We start from the raw sequence: 19,389 nt of genomic DNA, 5'->3' as shown, positions 1-19,389 counted from the left end.
GAAGGATTGCATGTTAGGCTTTACTCTTTCAAGATTCTAAGCTGTTCGCCCATACTTCTTTAATGTCATGAGGTACTCCTCTATAAAACCTTTTGATACCCTTGCACCTTTATAACGTACAAGCTGCCATACAATTTGGCATTTATCAGCATGGAAACAGGCAGCTAATCACCACAATTAGGGCTTCTCTTAAAGGATCTCTTTGTTGGAGCTTTCCAGTCATCAGATGCCACCCTCCCATATCTTGGTTACAAAAACTTCTGTAGCCTTTACAGAATGATTATTTTGAGGAGCCCTCACCTTGTGTTTCAGCAATGCCCATCTCTTCTTTTAGAAGGTAGTTTGGCCCTTAGGTCCTGCTGGTTTTCTTGCATCCTATTTCTTTGGCCATCCCACACCAGATCACACAATGGAAACTGCCAATTTCAAGTCAGACATGATAGACATACTGCTAAGGTTCACTGGCTCCAGAGCCACAAATGACTGTAGGAAAATTCAGCTCCACATTTTTCAGTTCATAACTTATTTTAACTAAATCAAATTTACACTCATATATTCCCAATATTTTACATTTGTTACTGTATTCAAATGATTTGAACAAATTTCCAAGCACTAAACTCGTACTTTGCTTAATTCAAATTATTATATAGCTCAGATTTTAGAAATTAAAAGATGAACTTGTGAATGCAAACAATAACTTCAAAATAAGAAAAATCCTTACAATAAATACATTTCATTATTGCTAAAAGTTCTTCCTAAATTGTTATTTTGAATGTTTGTTTGAATACAGATTAGCAACTGAAATTATAATTAATCTCAGCCTAGCAGTAGACAGCAGAGGATACAGCCATGAGATATAACATTTAGTGTCGATTTCACATTGTGTGGTAATTGTATTCCTGATTTCGGCAGCCTCTTGTGGTGGTACTCGGACTGTTCTTGGCATGTAAATCTAGAAAGTGGGGTTGTTGGACCATCAGGGAGCTTTTCAACCCAGTGGACTACAATTAACATGTTTATAAAGCAGGGATACTAGCATTGTTGGATGATTGCCCAATACAAAGAGAACTCTCTTCGGCAGCAAAGTTAATGTCCTAACCAAGAGAAACTCAGCAGAACAAACATTATTCTGTCTGGCTGAAATCTGAACTGCAGTGAAGTGCTGAAGAAGGTTGATTGTATCCAAAACGGTAACTTTGTTTCCACAGATGTTGCCAGACTGCTCAGTTTTTCCAGCAACTTCTGTTTGTGTTTCAGAACTGCAACTGCCTTTGTCAAACCAACAGCTATACTAAAAAGGTGCACCCTCACACTTGCCATGCTAATAAGATATTTATGCAGCCTGCAAACTACATAGGGGTGGCAGAGAGATAAATAAATGGTCATAGAATAAGAAGTCTCATTGAGAGTTCACATTAAAATATTATCTGTTACATTGTTCTTTATTAGGACATCAAGAAAAGTTACATTTACACAGTCTCCATACACAAATTAAGTTAGCTTACATTAAGTTAATAGCGCCTCAAATATAAAACAAAAACACATGATTTATTCTTTACCCTTTAGGAAGATGCTCTCTGCAGTATAAGTTGTCTTTAATATACAACTATATGGAACAACAAGCACAAACAATGCTGTTTCATATTTTAATGACAATATTTTACTTCTGGCTTATTTGCCTAGAGACTCTTTCAAATGAAAGAAAATAATGCACGACAATCACCTTTCAACCTCTGGCATTCACTAAAGGATTGATTTTTTACAATTAAAAGCTGAGGCTCTATTACAGCTTTTTATGAAACTTACTGACTTTCAGTACCATTGCCTTATTCAAAAGATAATTAGGAAACAAACATGCTTTCTTTCCTCTTTTGTTCGGAATTGCATCTTATTGCAAGAAATGCTCCTATCAATTTTGCCTCCTCTTTCCTGAAGTAAACTATTTTTTTGGAAACTTCAGCCCTAGCATATCACTTTAGTTTTTATTTGGTATAGCTCAGATAAACAGCTACATCTTTACTGAAGATATGAATGCAACATTAAGGCCAAAACACAATAATTATCATTTAGAAATGGAGTGGAGATAACCTAATATAAGCAACTCGAATGTTCACAGCCTATATTTAAGTAAAACCATTCAATCTTGCTGCACAAAATATCACGGTTCACTGATGTTCAAAACATAAAAGATTTCAATGTAATTCCATCCATCATATGATCATATTGCTTTATGAATAGCAAGCAGAAAAGTCTGAACTGCTCATAAATCAAGAGTTGTATACATCTTAATTTTGATAAACACATGCATATATTTACATATCTTGTTCAAATTAATTTCCAAATATGCAAATAAACTGTAATTAGTGTAGCTGATGATTCTTTAGTTGCTGCCAGTTGTCTGCTCAGGTTGCAATATTGAGCAAAGCACTAATTACACATTTTGGAGGAGTATTGTTTTGCATTTGGTCGCCTTGATTGCTGTCATTAAGACAGTTCAAAAGTTGAAACTAAATAAATATTAAATAATAATGTAGAAAAAAAATGTAATTTCCTCGTTTTAGCAAAATCTCTGCAATCCTTCCACACAGTCAGGTTGATATAAAGTTTGGTTATGACAGCTGTTTTAATAACATTGATTAAAGTGGAAGGAGCTCTGGCAGGTCTTCTCCATAGCAATATTTTGCAGCAGGATCTCTGTAGTTATTCTCATGTTGAACACTCTGTAAAGAGGGAAGAAAATGCCCAACAGTTGGGAAAATATACTCAAAGAGGAATGCCTGAAACAGAATATCATTAAGATGTCTACTTTAGCAATAATATTTGGAAACATTAATCTTGCGACACTAAGTAGTGTTGCTTCAGATACCTCCAAAAAAAAAAACTGATTCTTTGTATGTGTTAATAGCTTCAAAGTAAAACATAAATGAACAGCTCCTACATTCTCAAATTGCATTGTCACATTCATTCAACCAGGAAGAGAATGCTGCCGAAACTCAGTAAGTCTGACAGCATCTATGGAGAGAGAAACAGTGTTAATGCTTCAAGTCTAGTGTTAACAATGATATTCAGCCAGGTTGAGTTTGGGTATGTTACTATAGAAAACTATCCAATACAAATAACTGAGTCACAAAAGATTCAAGAGTCCAGAAGTCACTTTTTCAATACAAATCTTTCTACAAAAGAAACCTCTATCAATGGATAATAAAGAAAATTAGAAATTACTTGGCATATTTGATTTCTTAAAATTGAACACAACTTTTGTAAAAGATAATTAGATAACAACGTCAAAGTGCACCTGGCTTTTCAAAGATTAGATATGATAAAGTAGAACTGTCATAAGTCTAGAAAAGTTGTAAAAGAAATTGCTCAAATATTGGCAAATATAATGGAATTGAATGATGCACAATGATTTTTGTGTGCTTTATTCTGACTAACTCTGCAGTCATTTGAAATTACTTCATTCCAAACCTGAGATGATGTTCTGCATTTTGCCAGGCAAAGCTCAAAGTGATCTTCGATTGCTGTAAACAGATTCTGGAAGGCTTCTGCAGCCCTGTTTAGGAAACGCTCCAGTAGAGGTTGCTGAAAAGTAGAAATCACAGATTTTAAAAGCAACCAGCAATGCAATATTTTAAATAGTATCCAAAGTAAAGTCAATTTATTTCTTCAAAACATTACCCTTTGGTGGGACATTGGTGTGCACATTTTGGCTGTCCTCTTTCATTACCATAGCGATTATCTTCAAAAAGTACTTAACTGAATGTACAGCACTTTGGGTCATGTGAAATGCTCTGTAAATGCAAATCTTTTTTTGCAATGTTAATTTAATCTTGAGAAATTATTTGGTGGTATGAGGCTTTGCAATGAGTAATTTTCAGGTCAATTGTTGCAAAGCAATACGAATCTCTTCCTGGAATAAGTATTAACTGTTCAGCTGGAAGCAAGATGCATAATTTATCATGTTTGAGCACTACTGATATTTTTTAATCCACCTGCTAAGAGATATTCTTCCACACCTCTGGAGCAGGTAGGATCTGAACACAGATCTTCTGACATTTCTTTTCTTTGCTTTCTTTCTATCTAGGGATGCTATTATATACTTCTTCCCATTATTTAACCACCACCAAATCACCCTTGTTTCTAATTGAAAGAACAATTTAGAAGCACAGCCCATCAAGTGAGTACAATGACAATAAGTGAGGAAAAGGTAGGGAGGGGCCTAAACTGGAGTCAGAGTGTCAAAGGTGGAAAATTAGGTAATCCACTCACTGCAGTGTCCACCTCTCTCTAAAGCCATCGAGTCTCTCTAAAGCCATCGAGTTTGTGGTCAACATCATGTGCTCTCTCGCCAAGCACACCCATGTGTGAATGTAGCTGCAGAAGAGAAGCAGGGAATCAAAATCTCTGCCCCCAACAGTGTACCAGATGTCCAGTGATCAGCAGCGTGGGGTTGAAGCGCAACCAAAAGAACAAAAAACTTCTTAAAATCATCAAGCAGGGGATGCAACCAACTAAAACCAACACATATGTGGTCCACAAACTCCAAAGCCCTACAAAATAAACAGTTGGGCTGAAAGTCTGTGATACAACTCAACCCATTGTTGCACAGGACAGCTACATGCAACACCCCAGGTCCCCAATGGCAAATAGAATTCTCACTGCCTGATTATAAAACAGGTTTGTCTGGACAGCAGATAAAGGAGTAGAAGTGAATGGAATGCAGTAGCAGCACAGACAGGAAACTCTTCTCTGATAGATGAGCAACATAACCATTAGATGGTTGGGGTGCGGGGCCTTAAGGTGGTTCTGGAACTGACGGCCGACATAGAATTCCACCTAAGCAGAGGTACACCCAGACAGAGACACCATATGCTTGCACACACTCCCACTGGTATACCACATTTCAGGTGATGGATGTCATCTGGCGTAAAATGGATATTCTCTCGCCAACTCTTGCAGAAATATCCAGCCCAGTCTTCCATCTGTCAGCATGTCCCTGCATCTGGCCATGGGCCTGACTTCTGCAAACTCAAGATGAAGGTGGTGCAGATTTCTGAGCAGCGGCTATCTAACAATAGCCACTACTCTGCAAGATACAGCAGGAATCACCTGCATTCATGACATTGATGGGTCCTAGTAAAAGAGAGGGAGCATCCTGAGGAATTCCCCATGCTATATAAACATGAACTGTGTGTAGTAATTGAGGTCACGTACCCAGTGAAATAAATATGTTGCCAAGGCGACATCGGACTCTATTTATCAGTTTAGACTTAGTCAAAAGATTCTGGGTAATCCAAGACAGAGGACTGCAAAACATTGTGGCTGGAAGAGCTGCTCCTTTTTTAAGGTATTGTAGATATTGGAGGCGATTTCTTCGAATTCCAGGAGCATTAATTACAATTTTTCAGCTGTTGCATTGTTTTGGAACTTGGGGGAAAACAGATCAAAACAATGGCACTTTAAAAAGGAGGAAGAGAACAAAGGCAGAGACAGAGGAGAAAGAAACTTACACTGCTGTCTGACATAGTGAATCTGCACACCTACTGCCTTTGCTGTTTGCGTTCAAGTATTTCAGGACACTGGAGGGCATCTAAGAAAAATGAATAAACAGCGAAATTCACAGCTGACCTTGGAGGAACCTGTGTGGGGAAGCTCACAGTACAGGAGCAGATAAGTGCATTTTTTTAAGTGTAACCTTGCTGTCTTTTTTTGCTTAAAATGAATAGAGAGGGATCTTTTTGGTTATATGTTTTATTGAAATCTGTCTCTTGATTAAAATTCAAAAATATAAAAACATCGGTATTAAGTTAGCCTGGAGCAGTGCTTTTTTAAAGAGATGTAGGACGATGCTATTTTCTGCAGATTGTTAAGGTGCAAATATGGCCTTTAATAGAATGAGGCGCTCTTCCTGTTGGATGTGTGAGATTAGGGAGAATTCCCACGCTACTGATAATTATGTCTGCTCTAAGTGTGTTTGGTTGCAAACCCTATCAGATTGCATGGATCAGTTGGAGCAGCAGTTACAGGCAACGAGGGATTTACAGGAGCTCGGGGGTGTGATGGAGGAGTTAAAGGAAGGGAGAAAAACAGCACATACAGTCAGGTAGATGGGTTACCGCCAAGAAAAGTAAGAGAGGGAAACAGGTAGTGCAGGAGTCTCCTGTTACTATCTCCATTTAAAACAAGTTGTTTTGGAAAATGTAAGAGGTAATGGACTCTGAAGGGAATGTAGCACCAATAGCCAAGTTTCCGGTTCTGAGATTGGCTCTAAAGTAATGAGGGGTACATCAGGTTCCAAGTGATCAATTGTGATAGGGGATTCTCTAGTCAGTGGCACACACTGACATTCCTGCAGCCAACAGCAAGAAATCAGAATGATGTGTTACCTCCCTGGTGCCAGGATCAAGGATATCTCAGTGAGTGCAGAATATTATCAAAGGGGAGTGGGACGAGCAGGAGGTCATTGTACACTAATGACATAGGAAGGAAAAAGGATATGATTTTGATGGCAAAATATAGGAAGTTAGGTGAAATTTAAAAAGGGAGGTCCGAGGATAGTAATATCTGGCTTACTCCCAGTGCTACAAGCGAGTGAAAGTAGAAATAGGAGGATAGAGCAGATGAATGCGTGACTAAGGAGCTAGTGCAGGGTTCACATTTTTGGATCATTGGAATCTGCTGTGGAGTAGAAGTGACCTGTATAAGAAGGATAATTGCACCTAAATTGGTAGGGGACTAATATACTGGCAGGGAGATTCGCTACAGCTGCTTGGGAGGATTTAAGCTCGTAAGGTTGGTTGGGATGGAAGATGCAAGTGAGATAGTGAGGAAAGAGATCAGTCTGAGACTGGTACAGTTAGGGAAAGGAGCAAGTCAAACAGTCAGGACAGGCAGGAGAAAAAGAGAGATTGAGGTAAATTAAACTGCATTTATTTCATTGCAAGAGGCCTAACAGGGAAGGCAGATGAACTCAAGGCATGGTTAGGAACATGGGACTGAAATAGTTACAGAGACGTGACTCAGAGACGGACAGGACTGGCAGCTTAATGTTCCAGGATACAAATGCTACAGGAAAGATGGAAAGGGGAACTAGAAAGGAGGGGGAGTAGTGTTTTTAACAAGGGATAACATTACAGCTGTATTTAGGGAGGATATTTCTGGGAATTCATCCAGGGAAGTTATTTGAGCAAAACTAAGAAATAAGAAAGGAATGATCACCTTATTGGGATTGGTACAATAGATGCCCCCAACAGTTAGTGTGAAGTTGAGAAACAAATTTGTAAGAAGATTTCAGTTATCTGTAAGAATAATAATGTGGTCATGGTAGGGGGATATTAACTTTCCAACACAGACTGGGTCTGCCATAGTGTTAAGGGTTTAAATGGACAGGAATTTGATAAGTGTAAACAAAAAAAATTCTGACTCAGAATGTGGATGTACCGACTTGAAAAGCCTGACTTACTTTTGGGAAATAAGGCAGGGCAACTGACTAAGGTGTCAGTGGGGGAGTACTTTGGGGTCAGCAATGATAAATCTATTAGTTTTAAAATAGTGATGGAAAAGGATAGACAGCATCTAAACGTTAAAGTTCTAAATTGGAGAAAGGCCAATTTAATTGCATTAAACAAGAACTTTCAAAAGTTGTTTGGGTGCAGATGTTTGCAGGTAAAGGGACGGTTACAAAATGGGAAGCCTTCAAAAATGAGATAACGAGAGTCCAGAGACCCTCCAGTCAGGGTTCCAGTTAGGGTGAAAGGCAAGGCTTGTAGGTGTTGAGAATGCTGGACGATTAGAGAAATTGAGGTTTTGGTCAAGGAAAAAAAAAGGAAGCATATGTCAGGTATAGAGAGCAGAGATGGAGTGAATCATTAGAAGAGGACAAAGGCTGTAGGAGTATACTTAAGAGAGAAATCAGGACAGCAAAAAGGGGACATGAGATAGCTTTAGCAAACAGGGTTAAGGAGAATCCAAAGGGATTTTATAAATACATAAAGGACAAAAGGATAACTAGCGAGAGAATAGGATTCCTCAAAGGTCAGCAAGGCAGCCTATGTATGAACCGTAGGAGATGGGGGAGATACTAAATGAGTATTTTGCATCAGTGGAGAAAGATGTGGAAGATACAGAACATGGGGAAATGGATGGTGACATGTTGAAAATTGCCCATATTACAGGGGGTCATGGTGCCGGATGTCTTGAAATGCATAAAGGTGGATAAATCCCCAGGACCTGATAGGTGTACCCTAGAACTCTGTGGGAAGCTAAGGAACTGAATGCTGGGCCTCTTGCTGAGATATTGGGATCATCGATTGTCGCAGGTGAGATGCTGGAAGACTGGAGGTTGGCTATCCTGGTGCCACTATTTAAGAAAAGGGCTAAGGAAAAGCCAGGGAACTACAGACCAGTGAGCCAGACATCGGTGATGGGCAAGTTATCGGAGGAAATCCTGAAGGACAATCATCCCAACACCCACAAACGGAGCTGCATCAGGACATTTAAATGGGCCACAACACACTGCAGCACCCAGGAACTATACGCAGAAGGAAAATAGCTATACAGCGTATTCAAGAAGTACGCGATAAACACAGTCCACCGATTCTTAAACAACATACCCAAACAAGCAGACACAACACACACAGAAACTCTAGCCATGTTACCATACATCAAAGACATCTCAGAGATGCCTACTGGACTACTCCGATCCCTTGGCATCATATAGCCCTAGCAACACATTTAATGATGAACCTAAGGATCCTACACTAACAACCAGCAAATTGAATGTTATTTTCAAAATACCATGCAAGGACTGTAACAAACACTACATCGGTCAGACAGGCAGAAAATAAGCCACCAGGATACACTAGCACCAACTGGCCACCATAACGCACTATCACTAGTATCCTTACATACAGACAAAGAAGGATACCACTTCAACTGGGACAACACATCCATCCTAGGACAGGATGAACAGATACTCACAGGAATTCTTAGAGGCCTGACATTCAAATTGGAACTCCATCAATAAACACATTGATTTGGACCCCATGTACCAACCTCTGGGAAAAAGAACTGGAAATGATATTACCCACCTAACAGACCTAGACACAAGTAGAAAGCTGGTCAGAACACCAGCACTTCACCGGAGGCTCACCAATGATGTTACCTAGCATGGTGATGAAACGCCTGAAAACAAACCTGTCAGCTCAGCGAGCAAACTTACAAGCTTAGAGGGATATGGACCAAGTGCTGGCAAATAGGATTAGATTAATTTAGGATATCTAGTCAGCATGGACAAATTGGACCAAAGGGTCTATATCCGTGCTAGACATCTTTATGACCCACTGCCTCTAAAAGCATTTTTAAATAACTAGCTCTCCTGGTTCAGAAATAGGGACATTACTGCTGCAATGTAATAATTTAAAAATAATTGTTCATAGCTGACCAAAATATTACTTAGTTAATAAACCAGGAGACGAGGCTTCAAGTCCCATCTAGTCCAGAGGAGATTATAATAACACCTTGGCACAGTTTGATTAGAAAACATTTTATATCACATTACTGGGGCTGTTGTGGTACAGTGGTAGTGTCCCTGCCACTGGTGTGTAATAACATCTCTGAGCAGGATGGCATAGAAAATATCAATATCATATTACCACCACAGAACAGCCATTCAACCCAACAAGTCTACACCAGTGTTTGTGTTGTACACTAGCCTCCTCCCACTCTGCTATATCTAAGACTTAAAGTTGAATTGGTTGCATTATTAATTTTGAATCCTGACATACCATAAGGTTTGCTCTCATTTTGAATTGCTCGACACAAAAAACTGTATTAACAACTAGATTTTTTGTAATCCACACCTCATTCAGTCAAAACCCAGATGCTCATATCATGCAAATAGGATGCAATTTCTCACCTTGTTTGGCTGTAGGCAACAGGAGACACAGTATTCATACACAGTGCAGCAGTCATTGGGCAAACAAGTATCACATGCATACAACTTTGTGCTAGGTGCATTTACACTGCAGCAGCCATTCACAAGCAGGTCTTTCCTTTCACATACATAGCCTGCAATAAAATAGAACAGAAAGAGATGCCATCACAAAATAGAAGAGAAAGAGATGCCATGCAAGTCTTGCACACATTTTAAGAGTTGTGTCTATTATTTCAAATGGGAAAAAAGGTCTTTATGATGAAGAATAAAAGTTATTTAGAAGAAAATTGACTCATTAAAAACACAAGTCCAACAATAAATAACAGCCTGGTGCAAGACAATGACAAAGTGGAAATGCTAAGCAGATGGAAACTAGGTAATGTCATATTCCTCACCCTGTTCATCTGTAATGAGCAGTTTACCCTGGATGGAGTTTCGACACTGTGTATATGGCCTGCTGCTGTTACCAAGGTTGAAACGCACCTTTAACACAATTCGTCTCTCAGAACCTCGAAGTTGCATCAAGTTTCTATCAAGTACAGTTTTTTCCTCCTGAATGTAACCAGGAAAAGGAAAATTGCTTAGTTGATACAAAAACTTTGTGGGAGTAAGTATCATTATCAGTAATGAGATTAAAATAATCTAAGGCACAAGAGTTAAGCATTCGATACAAGTAAAGTTGCACCTGAACTGAAATGCTTTGTAAAAAAAATGTTAAATTATACAGTACTTTTAAACACTCAAGATGCACTGAGTCATTGAGAGATACTATATAAACGGATTCAGAGAGCACTTCAAAGCTAACGAAACACTGTAATTTTGAAGGGTGGCCACTATGACAATGGCAATAGGTGTAGTAACTAATTGACTTGTGGCAAAGTTTACCAAACAACAATAAAAAAATTGTTAAGTTTTAGTGATGCGATTTGAGGAACAAATGACCAGAACACTGGGAGAACTAATCTTGTATTCTCCAAATAGTGTCCAGTTGGGAGTTTCATCTAAAACAATGTAGCTCTGATAGTACAGCACTGAGATGTCAGTGAAATTACATGTTTAAGGGCTGAAGACATCCTGACTCAGAGGCAACAGTTTCACAATTGAATCAAGGCTGACATGTTTAACAATTTGATCTGAGGACTGTATATCCTTATACTATGGTCACAGATTATACTTCATCCCACTGTTATCTAGCTCTGAATTATCTCTCTAAAATAATTAAGATGTGGAAGGCAAAGATCTGTAATCAAAAAGAGTATATTATCTTAATGATGAGAGTTTGTAGAGATCTGACATATAGGAGCGATCAGTGTCCTAGTACATGAACTGCAAAATGTCAGTGTGCAGGTACAGCAAGTAATTAGACCATAAGACATAGGAGCAGAAGAAAGTAATTCAGCCTATCGCGTCTGTATCATAATTCAATGAGATCATCACTGATCTACGATACAGTAAAACTGTCTCTCCATGGCTAGTATCAGTCTAATGTACCTTCTATGGACTGCTTTGAATGTCAGTATGTCTTTCCTTAGATTAAGGGTCCAAAACTGTTCAGAGTATTCCAAATGAGGTCTGACTAGTGACTTGTATAGTTTTATCAAACTCTCCCTACTCTTCTACTCTATTTTGAAATAACAGCCAACATTTAATTTGCCTTCCTTGCTACCCAATGAACTTGCATGCTACCTTTTTTTTGGGATTTATGGACAAGGACTCCAAGTTTCTCTGTTCTGTAGTTTTCTGCCATCTTTTTCCATTTCAACAATATTCAGCTCTTCTATTCTTCCTGCTGAAGTGCATAACTTCATGTTTCCTCACATTACATTCCATCAATCAAGTTTTTGCCCTCTGCAGACTTCTTGTGTCACCCTATCACTTGCTTTCCCACCTGTTTATGTGTCATCTGCAAACTTGACTATTCTTTATTCACAATCCTCACCCCAGTTCTTAACATATTGTAAATAACTGTGGCTCAAGCACTAACTCCTGTGGGATTCCACTACTCATAAAGAAACATAAAAAACAGGAGAGCTGGAGTAGGCCCTTCAGCTCTTTGAGCATGACCCATCATTTGCTATGATCTTCCAACTCAACAGCCAGTTTCTGCTTTCCACCCCGCTCCCACACCCGCCCCTTATCTTTTGATTCCTTTATCCCCTAGTGCTACATCTAACTCCTTCTTGAAATCATATAATGTTTTGACATCAACTGCTTTCTAGTAGTAAATTCCACACCACTCTCTCTGGATGATGGAATTTCCCCACATGTCAGTGCTGAATGGTTTGCAGTGTATCCTTAGACTGTAATTCCGGATTCTGGACTCCCCCATCATCAGGCACACCCTTTCTCATTTAACCTTTTCAGGGTTCTAATTCTGATAGAATTCTATAGGTTTCTTTGATATTACCCCCTTATTTTTTAGAACTCCAACAAATATAATCCTAACCTATTCAACCTCGCCTCATAAGTCAGTCCTGTCATTTTAGGCATCAGTCTGGTAAACCTTTGCTGCATTCCCTCCATGTTTTCTTATGAGGAATGGTTGGACAAGCTAGGCGTGTATCAGTTGGAGCTGGAAGAGTAAGAGGCAACTTGATTTAAAAAATAGATTTTGAAGGGACGAAGCTAGAATTAAGAGTCAAAAGAAAGGGACGGTCCATTTAAAACAGTGAAGATAAGAATCATTTTCTCACAAAGGGTCATGAGTCTTTGAAACTCCTTTCCACAAAGGCTGCTTTTGCTGAAATCTACCAATGTGGGCTATGTGCCACTTCAAATTTATGCATGGAAATTTAACGAGGTCCGGGTAGATTGGGCCAGATACCCAAGATGAAGGGAGAGCAATGGGGTGCAATACCACAGAGCCTAATGCTAACCCAGGAAACAAGAGTGGGAACAGTGTGATAATCAGAAAGCTGGGAGAGCAGGCTTTGCTTATGATGTCACGTGTACAATTGTTTGCAATGAAGTATTGGGTCTCGAATTGTGTGCACAAGCATTAATGAATGAGTACACATATGCAGTTCTCCACATTGTGGGTGTCAGCAAATACTACCTTCATCAAAAAGCAGTGGAATATGTATAAACCAGAGGTGAATGACTCTGGGTAGGCAATATGGTGAAAGATTACTTTGGGCAGTTGGGAGGGGGCGGGGGGGGGGGGTGGTGGCAGGGAATGAATGTGGAGTCATCAGTTCAGCAATACCCTTACACAATGGTGGAGCAAGCTCACAAGTGGCCTCCTCTTGCTCCAATGCAAATCTTTCTTTGATTGTATCCCTGGATTCTTACATAATGCCACTATCACACCTAAGCATAATCTTAGTCATAGCTTTGATTTATTATAATTAAAATGTTAAATTGAAATATTTTGTCTAATTTAGTACTATTTTACCTTAACAATGAAATAAGTGCTGCATAAACAGAAAACAATGTAGAATTTAAACAAGAAAGTTAAGTGGTTCTATGATAGCACAGTGATGGTGGTGTATCAAGTCAAGTAATTGTTTGGACAGAATGTAAAATTTTACATATACAACAGATTATAAAAATGCCAGTATGAATAAATGACTATTTTAATTAAGAATCTTTCTTAAATACTACAGATGATTAGAAGACTCATTAACAACTTTCATTATTACCATGATTCATGTTTTCCACATGTTTGGGCATTCAACACATTATTTTTTGCAAGCAATTGTAATGAAAATACAAACCCAGTAGGCAGATATTCTCAGTTTTATTGCCAGAATGTGGACTTCCATATTGTCTTTATTTTAGTTCAGGTAAAATCATTGGCATGGACTAGATACTGCATGTAAAGTATACATTTGCAAATACGCTATTCACTTTAAAAAGGAACAAACACTCATTGTATTAGTTTTGCATTCAAATTAGGTGCAAAAAACCAGTTAAGGCTAAGCGACTGAAATTGATTACATTCCTTCTGTTAGTGTCTGTTCAAGAACAAATGTAAGTAAAGGATTTAACTTTTAAGTACATTTAATTGGGTGAAACATGCAGGATGATGGAGGTAAAGGCCATGATCTTAAAACAAGTGCTATGATTAGTCACTTTTGCATCATGTTTGGGTAAAGCAAGGCTTTTCAGCATTCTAATCCCAGCTGCAGCTTCCAAGTAATCTCATGGGCAAATTACTTGAAATAATTCATGGGCTTAAGTTGAAATGGATTTGGCTGCAGTATCCTCCCATCCACCTGCAGCCTATCCTATTTCACTGGCAGATGTCACACATAACAGATGCCATTGTCCCATTATCAACATCTGTATGTCCATTTTTATCTCCAATGATAGTACAATATATTCCAGCCAAATTGAATTAAGTTACAGCTTTTCTTTTTAAATTTACCAAAATTAATGACCTCAACAGATTAAAAGTTTTTGCAATGCAAATGTATTAGCCACTAAACTGTCTCCAAATGTTAATTAACATAACTTCAAGGTGAATGAATTAATTGTCCAGAAATTGTCAATATTCACGCATTAATATAACTTACTGAGAACAAAACCTTAATACATTTGCCCCCAAGACAAAAGCCAAATACTGGAAATACTGGAAATCAAATACAAACAGAAAATGCTAAAAGTACACATGAGCAATTGGTGGGCGGCACGGTGGCACAGTGGTTAGCACTGCTACCTCACAGCACCAGAGACCCAGGTTCAATTCCCGCCTCAGGCGACTGACTGTGTGGAGTTTGCACATTCTCCCCGTGTCTGCGTGGGTTTCCTCCCACAGTCCAAAAATGTGCAGGTTAGGTGAATTGGCCACGCTAAATTGCCCGTAGTGTTAGATGCAGGGGTAAAGGTCGGGAAATGGGTATGGTTGGGTGTGCTTTGGCGGGTCGGTCTGGACTTGTTGGGCCGAAGGGCCTGTTTCCACACTGTAAGTAATCTAATCTAATCAACTGTAGAGAAACAAAGTCAATATTTCAGATTGAGTATCTTTGATCAAAAAAGGAAGAAATTAGAGATTTGATGAAATGTAATTGTTTTCTTATTTTATCTCACAATCCTTCTAAGAGCTCTTTGGAAACATCTGCTTGATACAATATGCATTGCATTTGGAGAAAGAACTTTTGAATTTAAAGCATATCCTCAGCTCTAAGTTAGATCACTATTTTGCAAACTTTGCAAGCAAATAGAATCCATTCAGTCAACCTGTCTATTTTGAATCACATCTCCTTTTTATTCTGGAACGTTTTCAATATAAAAATGGAAATCGCTTTTGGATCAATAGTAGCAATCTGAACTCTAAGTGAGATTGTAGGTTTTGGTCCACATTTGAGAGTTGTTTATATAATCCAGATTGACACATCTTAGGTCGACATTTAAGATTTCACTGCACTATTTGCTAAAGATGGAGAACCCAGCACAAATATTTAGCCCTCAATCAACGTAATTAAAAATAGAATAAATAGCCATGTTTCTCACTGCCAATCATAGAAGTTTACTATTCTCTTTTCCACCATACTATCAACAACTGTTGTTTCTTTTTGTTCAAATCTGGACTGTCATGCACTGGACTACATTGTTTTACAACTAGCAAAACAGTTCAAATCCAGCACAGCCCATATGAATAGGTAAACTCCTGATACAGAATTACACTATACCTATTGAACTGACTCACTTCCATTAAGAATATATAAATTAGACTGTAACAAAACTATTTATTCTCATGAGTAAAGTTCTGCAGAAACACTGCTCAATCCCCACAGGTAACCAAATCAAACTCCACATCATTTCAAACCTAACTGCAACTATCCACAGGCAAACTGTTGTCCTATTCTTGCAGCAAGGGCACCTCTTTTTTAAAAATCCTGCTGCATAGTTAACCCTCTAACAATCAAGATGTCCCTAACCAAATAATCATTTATTTCCTTTTGAAGGAATTGATTGACATCAGCTAGTGTCAGTGGTACTCTGATTTGATTAGATTAGATTAGATTACTTACAGCGTGGAAACAGGCCCTTCGGCCCAACAAGTCCACACCAACCCAGTGAAGCGCAACCCACCCATATCCCTACATTTACCCCTTCACCTAACACAATGGGCAATTTACCATGGCCAATTCACCTGACCTGCACATCTTTGGACTGTGGGAGGAAACCGGAGCACCCAGAGGAAACCCACGCAGACACGAGGTGAGTGTGCAAACTCCACACAGTCAGTCCCTGAGGTGGGGATTGAACCCGGGTCTCTGGCGCTGTTCTGCATCTCTACTTCTGAAATATTGCTTCTCATCTCAAAATTTTGCTTATGGCTCATGAAGTTTGAACCAAAATTCTCCATTTCTATACCATACAAGTCAGAATTCTAAAGTTCTGAATCATGGTTTCTGATTCATTTGTTCCCATTTATCCACAGTCTCTCCTCAAAAGTCTGCCAGTAGAGTGTAAAATATTTCTAAAACTCATTGCAAGTTTTCTCAGTTGCCTGTTATGTTCTATTAGTATCCCATAAGACACTTTCAAACATTTTCACCCATGTAGAGATCATGCTCCGCAGCATAATTTACAAATTCATGCACAGTCTTCCTTTTGATGCCAGAAATGACTTTTGTTATGATTGGATTGAGCGTCTCTATTGGTATTCTAGAAAAAATCTTAATGGACCTATTTCTAGTTACATGCGCCTTGAAAACATTTCAAGTTTCTTTTCTTTTGCACTTCTTTACCAAATCTGAAACTTGGCTAGTTGGCTATATTATTAATTGAACAGATCACTTAGAATCACAGAGTCCCTACAATGCAGATAGAGGCTGATCAGCCCATTAAATCTACACTAACCCTCTGAAGAGCATCCCATCCAAACCCACAACCTCAAACTTTGTTCTATCCCTGTAACCACACATTTACCTAGCTGGACACTATCATGGCCAAACCAATAAACTTGCACATCTCTGGACTGTGAGAAGAAACCAGAGCACCCAGAGGAAACCCATACAGATATGGGGAAAATGTGTCACCCAAGGTTGGAATCAAACTTGGGTCCCTAGTGCTTTGAGACAACAGTGTTAACTACTGTGCCACCACCTTCTTTCCCCTCTCTCAGAAACGTCCCTGAACAACAAAAACCTGTATTTATGTAGAGATGCTTGGCATCAAAAGATGTCCAAAGGTGCATCAGAGAAGAATAATGAGATAAAAATTAATGCCATGCTAAATGTGGTATTAGGAAGGTGACCAAAGTCTGATCGGTGTATTTTAGGTGGCTCTTAAAGGAGAGAAAGAGAGCGAAAAGTCATGTAGATTAATGTTTTACAAAGCACACATACAGCTGAAGGCACAATTTGCTCCTGTGGTGCACAAGAGACCAAAGTCAATTTTTCATATTAGGAGAAACTCAATTATCCGAAGGACACAGATGGGGAGTGTTTCGTTCAGTTAATCGAGTGCCGGATAACATTGTTAGTCAAGCATTGGGACCTTGCAATCTTGTTCAGCTAATCCGAAATTCGGTTAATAGAATACCGATAATCAAGGTTCCTCTGTACCAAATAAGTCTGAAGTACAGTTGGTGTTTTTTTAGCTGAATGTACTAAATACATTGCATATAGTAAGAGATCACCAGTACAGTTCAAGGAAGAATATTTATTAGGTTATCAGAAATATTCCCATGTGTATCATATACCCTAATATTCACTTTCCTAATGAAACAATGTGAGACTTGAGAAAGTTAAGATTTATTGAGTGTCCACCCAGGACCAAATAGCAAGCATCAAGCTGGAAGGAGAACAATCAGACATGTTTCAAGTGAAGAGGAGCTCAACAAATCTAGGTACAACTAACAAGATTATTTGATTTGCACACTGAACAAACATTCAGAAAGCTAGGTATATTTCTCAGGTAAAAATTGAAGGCAAGCATTATTTTGAAGAAAAAAAACAGAAAGAGACCCTATAAAATATTATAACTTTAGAATGTGATTTGAGTATGTGCATCAAAAAGATAAAACACAGTAGATCGAAAGAACACGTTAAAGCAAATTGAATGAGGACTGAACTCAGTGGTGTCACACTACAAAGTAGGTAAATTTCTCTATTTAGGACAAATTGTCGCAGAAGATGGCAGATGGGTTACTGAAATTAGAAGATGGATAGAGAGAGCCAGAAATAAATTTTGTGAAAGTGAAGGATGTGCTAACAACAGAAAAACTCAAAAAATCGCAACAAGGAAAACTGATAAGATGCTAATTTTATCCACTATTCTGTATGCATCAGAAACCTTAACATCAAGTAATCTGTGGAAGAATATGCTGGTCTTGAAAATGCAGATGTTATGACATGGTGAAATGCCACATACAGACATGTAGAGAAGAACAAAAGAACTCAAAAGGTAATTTTAAAAAACTATCAGTATTTCAGTCATTTGATCAGTTCTGTTCTAGAGCGTAGAGTTGACAGCACGGATAGAACCTCCAGAAACTGGTCCCTGCTCAATAGCCTGGTTCCTGGACAATGACCAGTTTCCCCGGACAGTGGCCGGGCACCCTGGACAGTGGCCTGACCACCCGGACAGTGGCCGGGCACCTTGGACAGTGGCGTGACCCCCGGACAGTGGCCTGACCCCTGGACAGTGGCCGGGCACCCTGGACAGTGGCGTGACCCCCGGACAGTGGCCTGACCTCCCGGACAGTGGCCTGACCTCCCGGACAGTGGACTGACCCCTGGACAGTGGCCGGGCACCCTGGACAGTGGCGTGACCTCGGACAGTGGTGTGATTCCCGGACAGTGGCCTGACATCCAGGACAGTGGCCTGACCCCTGGACAGTGGCCGGACCTCCCGGATAGTGGCCTGCCTCCTAGACAGTGGCCTGACCCCCCGGTCAATGGGTCTCGTCCCCGGACACTGACCTGCCTCAAGGTGCTGCTCAGGAAGTAGATGAGTGAGAGGCCGAACACCACAGCAAGGACCCAACGCTTCCTCAGCACCTTGCGCCACACCATAGAGATACACTGCACCATTGAGACCACGCCGATCCGCGCTACCGACCCCGACTCATCGCGAAAACGATCCCTCTCCCCGAGAGGCCGTGCCTCCCGTTCTCCGCCTCGAGATCGATTTCCCTCTCCCCGCCAGGGCGCTCGGTAAACAACGGGGAACCGGAGATCCCGCCCACCAGCCGGGACCGTGTTATGATTGGTCCATTTGCTAGGCCGCGGTGCCGATCCGCTACACCCATTGGATAATCAGGCCGTCAATCCAGCCGGCGACGTACCCTTGGCGTGCTACGTCATGGGTGTCAACGGTCAGAGAAGTCAAAACAAAGGAGCGCCTGTCAGTCATGGTGAATGTGGCTGTGGAGAATGATTGGGGGTGAGCTTTAAATTACATCTCCAATGACAGAATAACGCAAGCGGAGAATTGTTATAAACCCAAGCCGCATATAACATTAAACCGTGTGTTTGCCGCCTTGTTTTGAAAATGCAGTA

The 19,389-nt window shown here is 39.7% G+C and overlaps 2 protein-coding genes across 5 annotated transcripts in view; one reads left to right on the top strand and one right to left on the bottom strand.

Moving 5' to 3' along the window:
- Positions 1-1,409: 1,409 nt before the first annotated feature.
- On the bottom strand, positions 1,410-19,073 carry spring1 (SREBF pathway regulator in golgi 1). Its single transcript, XM_072587319.1, has 5 exons — positions 18,811-19,073; positions 10,330-10,486; positions 9,917-10,068; positions 3,469-3,582; positions 1,410-2,720 (listed from the first exon to the last, which is right to left on the bottom strand). The coding sequence occupies exons 1-5, from the start codon at positions 18,919-18,921 to the stop codon at positions 2,637-2,639; spliced, it is 618 nt and encodes a 205-aa protein (XP_072443420.1). The 5' UTR covers positions 18,922-19,073; the 3' UTR covers positions 1,410-2,636.
- The window catches only part of rnft2 (ring finger protein, transmembrane 2), a 62,215-nt gene continuing 61,879 nt past the window's right edge, over positions 19,054-19,389 (top strand). For all 4 annotated transcript variants that reach the window (XM_072587315.1, XM_072587316.1, XM_072587314.1 and 1 more), the window contains exon 1: positions 19,054-19,273. In XM_072587315.1, the coding sequence (XP_072443416.1) occupies positions 19,249-19,273 (25 nt within the window). In that variant the 5' untranslated portion in view covers positions 19,054-19,248. The remainder of the gene's footprint in view (positions 19,274-19,389) is intronic.

This window comes from Chiloscyllium punctatum, chromosome 17 (assembly GCF_047496795.1).
Source record: "Chiloscyllium punctatum isolate Juve2018m chromosome 17, sChiPun1.3, whole genome shotgun sequence".
Lineage (NCBI taxonomy): Eukaryota > Metazoa > Chordata > Chondrichthyes > Orectolobiformes > Hemiscylliidae > Chiloscyllium > Chiloscyllium punctatum.
The sequence above is the reverse complement of the archived record's forward strand: the minus strand, read 5'-3'. Positions and strand labels throughout refer to the sequence as shown.

What these genes read in the sequence shown, in the direction of transcription:
- spring1 (XM_072587319.1), bottom strand. Translation starts at nt 18,921, where the DNA reads ATGGTGCAGTGTATCTCTATGGTGTGGCGCAAGGTGCTGAGGAAGCGT. An exon ending in TGAGCAGCACCTTGAGGCAG is followed by an intron (nt 10,487 to 18,810) that starts GTCAGTGTCCGG and finishes GGTTACATTCAG; the next exon opens with GAGGAAAAAACTGTACTTGA. An exon ending in GCTCATTACAGATGAACAGG is followed by an intron (nt 10,069 to 10,329) that starts GTGAGGAATATG and finishes ATTTTATTGCAG; the next exon opens with GCTATGTATGTGAAAGGAAA.